This window comes from Amphiura filiformis, unplaced genomic scaffold (genome assembly GCF_039555335.1).
Source record: "Amphiura filiformis unplaced genomic scaffold, Afil_fr2py scaffold_387, whole genome shotgun sequence".
NCBI classification, from domain to species: domain Eukaryota; kingdom Metazoa; phylum Echinodermata; class Ophiuroidea; order Amphilepidida; family Amphiuridae; genus Amphiura; species Amphiura filiformis.
In genome coordinates, this window is record NW_027305851.1 from 22,123 (window position 1) to 33,369 (window position 11,247).

An 11,247-nucleotide genomic window follows, 5' to 3' on the forward strand; every position below is an offset into this window, starting at 1 on the left:
TTGTTTGTTTATTTTCGTTTTTGAACCAATGTCTTAACCAAAATGGTATAGATATATTGTTTTCATTTGTTATTGTTTGTGTTTATTTTGTCTGCGAGATGTCGTATCTTCTCGTGAATGTCTCGACTTGATAAGACACGTAATTAACAAAATAAAAATATCTATAAGGCACAAAGGATGTGTTTTTGCAATGATTTCTTGTCTTCAGCATATTCAGGGGATGTCATGAATACATCGTGACACACGTAGGCTATAGAAGTAGACAGTGGAAGAAAGTATGATTAGATTATTTTTTATTTCCCAGTACATTTGATAAAATTGTGTTATTAATTACATATATTAATCACAAAACCATATTATGTATTGACATAATTATATAGATAGGACGACATTGAAAAACAACAACAACACACATTTATATTACAGCAGTTTTATCAAATGTCATGCCCAATGCAAATAATGAAGATGTTTTCAGTCCTGAAAGTTCGGAGCAACTCAACTCCGGTACCAGTGAACATCAGCTGTCACTTATTTTCATTTTAAACGTATCAATTGTAACAGTAATAGTATTAGAAAATAGAAATTTTCACAACATACAGACGAAAGTGCATCACCAAATACCATAGCAGTCAATTAGCCGTAGAAGTAGTGATGTAATAGGATTAATTACCATAGCGATAGGTGAAAATAATTTTTGAATGTATTGCCCTGCACTATAAGTAGGCTGCACTCATCACCTAGTATGTTTGTGTATGTGTGCAATCATAGATTGAATACAATACCGCTCTTTTCAAAGACACTAATAGTACATGTGCGAGTGAAACGTATACATGAACTATGAATAATGTGAAATTTCCATAGAATTACGATCCAGGTGTTTATGGCTATTCTTAGTTGATAATCAACGGTGCGATGCAGAGTTACACCGTACCGGTACGTTTGGTGCAGGACAATACATTCAAAAGTAGTTTTCACCTATCGCTATGATAATTAGTCCTCTTAAATCACTACTTCTACATTAAATTGGAACTTCAATTTTCGCGATTTTTAACAAATACAAAAATGCATATTTAAGTTTGGAAAGAAACTAAACATCCATGAACATTTGAACGTTTTGAATATCCAATTTCAAACAGAGATAGTGAACAATTTTCCTAGCTGGTAGAAAATGTACCTTTGATTTGGCGCATAGCATTATCTAATTCCAAACGTGCAAAAGGTAGAGCTATGGTAGTTGTGTGATTCATTACCGATAATCCAGTTAGCAGCCTGCACAACCGATTCTTTTGTTTGGCAAGGCTCACTCAGTCATTTAATGAGGCAATACAAACGATCGAATTTGGTGTTGAAATGAGCTAAATTGTTAGTTACACCTTTTCGATGTAAAATTAATTTTCTCGGCCAAATGAAAAGCAATCATTTTCATTTTTTCAGTAAATGTCAGGAAAAATTGTAGTGCTTGATACTGTATTTTTTTCAAATTCTAGTGTTAAACTTAGGCGTGAAATTTAGTCATTTAGTGTAAGATTTTCGATTTTGATAGGCTTAAACTCTGTCCGCGAGCCTTTTTTTGGATCAACCTTTTAGCTTTTCAAAGTAAGATAGTTCGCTAATGAAGGATTTTTCCCAACTTTCTAACGCACATCACCGTGAGCGATATATCATAGTTTTGTCAGAATTTGCGTTTTCATTTCACTATTTTAACTGCCGGCTGACCATTTTTCAAAATCAACGAGTGAAATCTATAGGCTAATACTAGCATTGTGGATCGATATCCCTGGGTTTAATAGGAATACCGGCATGGCTACAGTGTTGCTAAAACTTCAATATAGCAAAGAAATTCCCAGGCCTATAGCGCTCCTACTGATCATGTTTAACCAGAACACTCAATTGGGGATTTGGGCTACCAAATCGCTGGTCGGGCAATTTGCTTTCAATGGAAAATTGACCTGGATAAACAACAAAGGAAATATCGACTATTTCTGTTGGTTGCTCTCGAGATAAAAGTACTGAGTTAGACATTTTCGGAGTAGGAAGGGAAAAAGGGTAAAATAAAAACGGAAATTCTAACAAAACTATAATATATAGACCCACACGATGTGCTTTAGAGAGGTGGGAAATATCTTTCTTTAGCAAACTATATTAGTTTGAGACGCTAAAAAATGAATTCCGTAAAAAGCTCGCGTGCGAACTGAAGGCCTATAAAAATCAAAAATATCACACTAAAAGACACAATTTGATGCTTAATTTTAACACCAGGATTTGTAAAAAATGTATATCCAAGCACCAAGTTTTTAACTGACATTACTGAAGAAAACAAAAATATTGCTTTATATTTGACCGAGAAAATTAATTTCATAGCAAAAAGGTGTATCTCTGAATTGTGCTGATTTTAACATGTATCGATCGACTTTCAGCGCGACTAAGCATTTCTAAAGAATCGGTTGTGCAGGCTGCTAACTGAATCCACGTGACTTACTTCTTGCATTTCACCTAACCTTTATAGACATTCCGCTCCATCCAACTTAAACTTACATTATTTTGTCTCCGATAAGGTCTGTACATCAGTGACCACTATATTATTCGAGTTATTGTGATATATTTACAAATACTAATCCAACCCACACAAAAATAATGAAGTCCAGAATGCGCATATCTATATCAAACCACCACAACGGGCAAAATAAAGGCAATTTTGTGCTTATTAACGACCAAATATCTAACAAGAAAAACATATTTTCGTTAGTCCATCGAGAAGGTACACAGGGAAGTGATATCGCGACAATCCGTCTCGATGGACTAATTTACCATGTATGTACAACAATTAAAACACCGTATACGGCACCTAAATAAAATAGCTTGCATTGTCATTTGTGCTCGCTTAAAGCCTCAAATATTACAAAATATAGAGACGTCATAATCAAATTACAATTACATAACCTATATACAATATTTGCATTGATTGTCTTACTCATTTTAATACAATAATTGTTATATTAAAAGGCATTGGCTTTAAATTAATTGTAGATGTTCATCAACATAATTGTACGAAAATAAAATAAAATCAGCTGCTATAAATATAATCATGATAATTATAAATAACACATCAGCTGACAACAACGAATTAAAACATCATAATTAAAACATCATACATCTTCATATTCTAGTCAAAATTAATGATGGAAATTTACCCACACATCATTTTATTGAATACGTGGCTTAAAGATGGTAACTGGTTTGCCCCAATACAAGAGACCAATGCACTAATGCAGACTTTCGAGTTAGAGGAAACTTAATAATACACTAAACGATCCGAGAAGTGATTTAGGTCCATTTGAAGGTGTCGCGAGTTGGAGTTCGAGGGGGGAGGCGATTGGTCAAGTTCTCATTTTAAAGGAGCACTATGCTATACAGGAGTGAAATTTGAAATTTCAAAATGACTTAAATCGTGCTGAAAACCATATGGATTTAGAAAGGTATAGTACGAAGTATATGCACTTCAAAGACGGAAAAATAAAGAGCAAAATAACACAATCATTGCAATGCGGCACATTATGCAAAACGAATCACATATTGTGACTCGTGATAACAATTGAAATAATTCATTTATAAATACATTTTTTAATAAACAAAAAAAAGCCACTCTGCATGTATAATGAATGAAACATTGCATAACAATATTATTTGGGGACTATTAAAATGTTAAATGAGACCGCCAGTTGATGAGTTGGCATGAATTATGCAATTTTACATATCAATTTATACAAAATACACCTAACAATAATAATTACCTCCGTAATGAAGACCATTATTTCAAAACGGTTGATCGTATGCCAAGGTTAGGATATGCAGTGAAGCAGAATTTATTCCTGTGCATTATGACACGTAATTTGTTGCAATAGTACCAATATTCATGTCGCAGCTTACGAAAGTGTATTCCCAAGATTTGATAGTTGCAGTAAAATGCTATTGTCTTGTATTCAGTATCCATTGAAATGTGTTCAGCTCTCATCGGAGTATCCTTTTTGTTTCATGCATTTAGAATCGAACAAAACATGTGATAATCAATAACAATTGGCATTATTCACATCAGTGATCATTATTCACGTAATGTCATATTCACATATTGAAAGATTTCAATATTTGTTCTAACCAACAAGGTCCTAAATGGCCTAAAATTGCAAGTTGTCCTTTCAGTGGTAAAGTTAGACTCAAAATTGCCTGCTTCGGAGGTACTAGGTGTTACTAACAGTACATATATACCCTTGGTCTTCTACTTCTTCTTATGACCTTCTTGGTCACAGAAAACATTGAACTTGTCATTTTGGCATACGATTAACCGTTTTGGAATAATGGTCATTCGTTAAGGAGGGTAATTACTTATTGATAGGTGTTTAGAAGTTGTTTTGCTCACTACATAATGGCTTGTTCTGTACATAATATGTTTCTTTATTATTTTACAAAAATATACAAGATTTTCCCTGATTTTGAAGCAACTTATAAACACTTTTTTCCAAATGGATTAGAAATGCTGTCCTTAGATTACAATTATAACACCACCTTGAAGTCCACCTTGAAGTTAAAGTAAAGGGTTAGAACTATATACATAATTATGAATACACCAGGGAAATATAATACAGGTCGAGTTTATATTTACAATCATTATTTACACCTATGTTACAAAATGTTTTTGTGTGACGTGAAGAAGCCAAGTGATTGGTTTATCGAAAATAAAATCGATTTGAGGTATGGGTATGTCAGATTATAATTGCATTGTTTTTAGCAACCCAACAACATCAAAACAACGATAACCTATATTCTAGAAACTGTATTTCGAATTTGAATGGAATTTTCAAGCATATTGTCGCCATTAGAATAGGCAATAAATGTAGATGAAAAAAAAAGCCCGAAATTACTTTTTTTATTCGGCTTCATTGCGTCACATATATACGAAACTGATCAGTTAGTAATCAATAACCGTATTAGGATTGATAAGCTCAAATGATCTAATGGAATGCTTCTTTGAATTTTGTTCTAATTGATTTGCCAATTTATGTTGAGACAGAAGAAGTGTCAATTGTTCAAAACCGGCTTGAGCTCACGTTACGTGCGTAACAACTACACATCTGCACCAGCTCCTCATAACTGCTCAAGCTAATTGGATGGCAAATAATTCATTAAAAATGTCCTAACGTAAATATTTACATTAATATAATAGACATTTATGCAATTAGCATTTGTGTGTCCACAATTGATCACCAAGTAGTCACACACCGCCAGGTACATATGTATATTTTCTCTCTCTCAAAAAAAAAAAATCGGACCGAACATAAATAGATAATATAAATATACAAGTGACGGTCGAGCTATTCTTGCATGATGATGTAATTGAACATCAAAGATTTACTCTAAATGATGTGCATATTATTATACTCCAACACCACCGTGGGCCCCAGACTAGGTTACCTACAATCTGTTTCCAAAGAGTTTTGATAACAGCAAGTGCATTAACATTACGAACTGTGCTGGCGGTGCGCAGTGTAGTCCTAGCCAACGTTGTCATGCATGGTCGTACGCAGACTTGAAAGTCAAGACATGAGGCTCGATCGGGGCCAGGGCGTAGCCAGGGCGTAGCCAGCCTTTCGAGACATGACACGGAGGGGACGACGACGACCTGTATCGATGTGCTGACAGGTACCTCTGGTAAAACCGATCCTACCGACTACGCCACTGATCGTGATCCAATTCATTGGAACTAGAGTGTCACAAATCTACGCAGAAAGAACACAATGTAACCGAAACTACCCACAGTCCAAGAGGTTTATCTTCTTCAGCTTTATTATACCTTTCGGTACCAAATATCATCACGGACTGATGTTTCTGGTATAGTATTGGACCATTTCGACCGACCCGGAGAGTTTAACGGCGGTTATGGACCAAGGATAGTCTTTTTAGTATACTGGATTAGCGGATTAATACTTTGTGTGTCGAAACGGTCAAAACACACACCCTCCACCAAAAAGAAATATTAAGAAGTATACACAATATTACATTTTTCGGTGGAAAAGAACCTGCCTATATTTGTTTTGTCTCACCGGCGCAGTGCATGCTGTTAAAACCGCGTCTTCTACACGATATACCCAACAGGATCGCAAAGTCCGAAAAGTCCAGATCAAAATAGGTACATACTTGGGCATAATTGATGCGAAGGGTAGATATGAGCGGATATTCCAACATCTTCTTATAATTCTGTTTTCTCTTCTTCTTTAGAGAACGCTGGGTTTTCTACACCACCGTTTTGATCGATATCTTCATAACGCGGTGGTTCACTCACATTATTCTGTGCTTCAATTGAGTTCTCATCTGCCTTCTTTACTTTTGGTTCTTTTGGTTTACTGGGAAACACTTGTGGGGTAATACATTGACGCCATCTCTGAAAATAAAAATGGTCAAAAAGATGGAGGTTACACATAACCATGGTAACTGTAGGTGAATATGGACATTATAAATTGTAGATAACATTGGTCTAAAACATTCATGTATATAAGTGCAACCAATTTGTGTAGTTGAAATGCAGCTCAAATTCTGCTCTAAAGATAACACCTACCTGCCCTACACTGAAAATATTAATTTGTCAACAACATGATCTAATTTGCCAAATTAAAAGATATATCGTATTAAATGGATGGTTTGTCATTCAAGATATATTCTATAATTTGCATTCATGTTATGAACTGCGATTTTACGATTTTCGCAGTTCCCTCGGTGCTTCACGCAGCAACTTGATCTCGGTGCTTTGCATTCCGAGCTTGCACCTAATTCGGCGGAGCCTAATTCTAAAAAAGGTTAAAAGCTAACAAGGCAAGGTGTAGCCATAACACTGAGAATAAGACTTAGTCTACAAACACTGTTTGGTTACGTTATTATTTGTTAATGTTCATTAATGTTAGTAATACCTAAATGAAACTCATCGAACTGTAAACTGTTCCTTTTAGTTAGGAAGTGCTTGCAGGACATTGCAAAAGATCTTCAAAAGGTCATGATGCGATAAAATAAATGAACTAGAATGGTTGCAAGGTTTTACTTAATAATGCTGAACGTCTCTTAAATAATCAGATTTTTCATTTATGAACTCAACTAACAAACATACTGTCTGAAACCTATTTGACGCATGGATTTAAATAAATGCTCAGCATAAACATACCTCTTTGAGACTTCCTTGTCTGGTAAGGAAGTACCATAGACCGTAGGTAATAACCCAGTGCATTGATGTTATTGCCATAAACCAACCGATGATTTCGCCCCATACTGGATATGTATAGTCCTCTCCATATGTCGCAGGTGTGTAGGATATTAAACTGAACATGAGGATACCCTAAAAATGTAAAAAGATGTAAATGTTAATGAAGAACAAGAACACGAAGAAGTAGAAAACAAAAATACATACTATTGTAATTTCAGTCATATATTGATTGTGTTACGTATTCAAAGTATCAACAACGGCGCCTTTCAAACTTCCAGGATAGGACCAAACCAAATAATGGACAGTGTATCTTCCCGATTGTTGGGTCACGGTCACGTGCTCCGCCTATATAATAAGAGATATTAATTGTGGATTTCTTGACAAGCAAATGGTACTTACAAATGATACACCTGGAGTGGTAACTGCCCAGCAGAATGGCCAATATAGTCCTGGTCCAAATCCCATCATTTCGCTGATTTGCTTGTAGTATTTAAACACGCCATATCCATAGCAGACAGCGACACATTCCCATGTAGCTACCCATAGTAAGACTATACCAGCAGCAGCATAAGAGTCCATCAACTGGAAGAAGTACATACCTCCCTGCAGTACACGAAAAACATTTAAGTATGTAAATAGGGGCGAGAATAACTGCGAAGTTAATTGTTTAATTGTGTCGCAAACCCTACCTTAATTTTATGTTAACATATTACTGTGGAGTTATTAAAACGTCATGAAATTCAACAGAATTACATAGCATCAGATTTTGTTGATAGCCTGACGTATAGTTATTTTCATGATTGTTGTAGCAATTAGTGATGTTATACAACTTACCTCCGTCACACAGAGAAGACCCAAAAGGAAATCAACGATACACACACACCCGACAAACAAGGCACGGTGCTTCCTGAGACCCCACTGAGGAAATTCGTCCATTAAAGATGTAACGAAACCTTCTACAACACAGAACTGCAACAAATAATATTTAAAAAAATACAATCTTATGTAATGCGCAATTTGCGTTTGATCATTCTTGGTTTCTGTCATTTGCAATATATTCGGTTTTCTACTTCATATTTTTGATGAAGCATTTTGGCAATCACATAACTAACAAGTTGATGACATTACATTGCAAACTGCAAGCACTATAAAGCAGTATCAAACAGAATGTCACCGAGACACTACATTAACTTGTTTATATGTCACGTGATGATATAGATATTGGTCTTACCTGACTGTCCAAGCCAAGCATAAGTAACATAGCAAAGAAGATGACGGCCCAGAAAGGAGCTCCTGGCATTTCAGCCAAAGCAGTTGGATACGCTACGAAGGTCAACCCAGGACCTGTAAAAACAACAAGATATTACATGTTAACAAACGATAGTCAATCTTACCCATATATCTATTGTGACAATAAAAGCCAAAGGTGTGATTTCTTTACTTTATAGAATATTAATTCATATTTTCCTCTGCCAAGCATGAACTTGTAATTTGATAATTTTTATACAATACGTTATAAATATGGTAAAATAATGTTCGTTTAGATGTCAACCCCATTATAGGGGTGCAAATGTCCGTTGTTATTATTAGAGTCATTTATGATATCAACTGCAAATTGGAGAGCACTTTCGCATGTTACTTAGTCATGCTAATTGAATTCCTAGACAACGAGCCAATTTATTTTATTTTCATAAAATTGTGGAATATCGTCACAATAGCATTAGCATTATTTATAAACAATCATATGCTGTTATCATGATTGTTGCTCTCATTACGAATTATATCATTCAGCTTTCTTCACGTTTCAATATTCGGTTATACTTCACACCGGAAGATGCTTTAATACTGACCTTGATCGGCAACCTCTTCTACAGGAGTGTCGAGAATGAAAGCCATGTAACCCAGGACTGAAAAGATGACAAACCCAGCAAACAAACTAGTGCACGCATTTACTATACCAACCACAATCGTATCACTAAAAAAAGGAATTCAGAAAAAGATGAATGCAATTATTAGCTATTAATGACCAACTTCTAACAAAACCAACAATGTCATAAACAGTCAACTCTGACTCTCATTAAGTGGGAAAGCGCTCTATCAACTAAGACCCAGAAATATTGACGATACATTCAGAGTAGTTTTCAGCACGAAGAAATACTTCAATTAGGTACAAAATTGTCTTGAGGTAAGTAAATTATTATCAAATGAAATATCTGTAAAGCGGAACGGACAGTGAGTTGTAAAATACCATAGACAGACTTTAATTCACGTACTGAGTCTGACATTTCTGTAATTGATACACACTGGGGTAAATCACAGTTATACTAGGAAATGTAAAATGAGAAATGGCTTTGATTCATTTTACATAGATTTTGTTAAATAATTGGGATTTTACTATTTTTTTTCCAGCCCAGGAGAGTAGTAAGTTACGTTTCAGATGTGTATAAAATAATACTAATAAAAACAATTCCGCGAAAAATGCAACGTGAACGTAAACGCACACCTTAAAACAAAAAGAACCTTAAACTAGAAACCACAGTTGTGTTTGCCCAAACACGAATATCTATGCCCGTGACCACACCTAACCCCCTTCCCCTTTGTTTTAAGCTTTCATTTGATATACATGTAATGCTCACAACACTAGACTGGCCCACACTCTCTCTAATACCCTACCAAGCCTTCACTCTCTTTTATACCCCATCATACCATCACTCTCTCTAAAACACTACTAGACTGGACCACACTCTCTCTAATACCCTACCAAGCCTTCACTCTCTTTTATACCCCATCATACCATCACTCTCTCTAAAACACCACTAGACTGGACCACACTCTCTCTAATACCCCACCAGACCCTCACTCTCTCTTATACTCCACCAGAACATCACTCTCTAAAACACCACCAGGCTGACCCATACTCTCTGATACCCCACCAAGCCTTCACTCTCTCTTATACTCCAATATACACTCACTCTCTCTAAAACATCACAAGACTGGCCCACACTCTCTCTAATAACCCACCAGACCCTCACTCTCCCCTATACTCCACCAGACACTCGCTCTAAAACACCACCAGCCTGGCCCACATTTTCTCTAATACCCTACCAAGCCTTCACTCTCTCTTATACCCCATCAGACCCTCACTCTCTCTAAAACACCACCAGACTGGATCACACACTCTCTCTCTAATACCCCACTCCTTAACCAACCACACCCCTTGTCCCATCATGACAACCTTTTGAGGTGGTCCAAGAAATCAAAATCAAAATGCCTACACATTCCCTTTTAAGGGAGTTTTTGTCAAGTGATCAGTTTCCTTGACGTACGATTCAGAACTTTATCATTGCAAACACAGGTATCTAACAAAATACTACCTATCGTACCTATTTTGCTTTTTAAAGCCTTTGAACTTTGACCTCTGGGGATGCGGCTAATATAGAATACATCTAGGGTCATGGGTCATCATTGTACCAAGTATGAACCATGAGGGCGCTGTAGTTCTTGAGCTAGAACTGTTGAAATTGTACACATATTGCTCACTGTAGCCCATGACCTTTGACCTCTTGGGTCGATGTTACTGCAGGAAATATCTTAGGATAATGGGCCATCATTGCACCAAGCATGAACCCTGAGGGCGCTATAGTTCTTGAGCTAAAGCGGTTTTAACAATTTACATATATTGCTCCCTGTAGCCTGTGACCTTTGACCTCTGGGTTGCAGCTACCATAGGATACATCCAGGGGTCATGGGTCATCCTTGTATAAAGGGTGACCCCTGAGGGCGCTATAGTTATTGAGCTAGAGCTGTAATTTTACACATTTTTCCCCCTGTAACCCATGACCTTTGACCTCTGAGGTCAAGGGTACACTACGAAATTTTCTGGGGTCATGGGCCATCATTGTGCCAAGTATGGGCCCCGAGGCTACTTTGGTTCTTGAGCTAGGGGAGGGCAAAGTTGTGGTCGTAAGGAGAAGAAGGAGACGAAGGAGAAGACTAAACACAAC

The 11,247-nt window shown here is 36.4% G+C and overlaps 1 protein-coding gene across 1 annotated transcript; it reads right to left on the reverse strand.

Annotated features, from left to right (window-relative positions):
* Positions 1 to 2,973: 2,973 nt before the first annotated feature.
* LOC140145553 (sodium- and chloride-dependent GABA transporter 1-like) lies at positions 2,974 to 9,242 on the reverse strand. The gene is made up of 6 exons (XM_072167258.1): positions 9,094 to 9,242; positions 8,475 to 8,587; positions 8,078 to 8,212; positions 7,643 to 7,846; positions 7,205 to 7,375; positions 2,974 to 6,433 (listed from the first exon to the last, which is right to left on the reverse strand). Exons 1-6 carry the CDS (start codon positions 9,137 to 9,139, stop codon positions 6,242 to 6,244), a joined length of 861 nt encoding a protein of 286 aa, XP_072023359.1. The 5' UTR covers positions 9,140 to 9,242; the 3' UTR covers positions 2,974 to 6,241.
* Between the last annotated feature and the right edge of the window lie 2,005 nt (positions 9,243 to 11,247).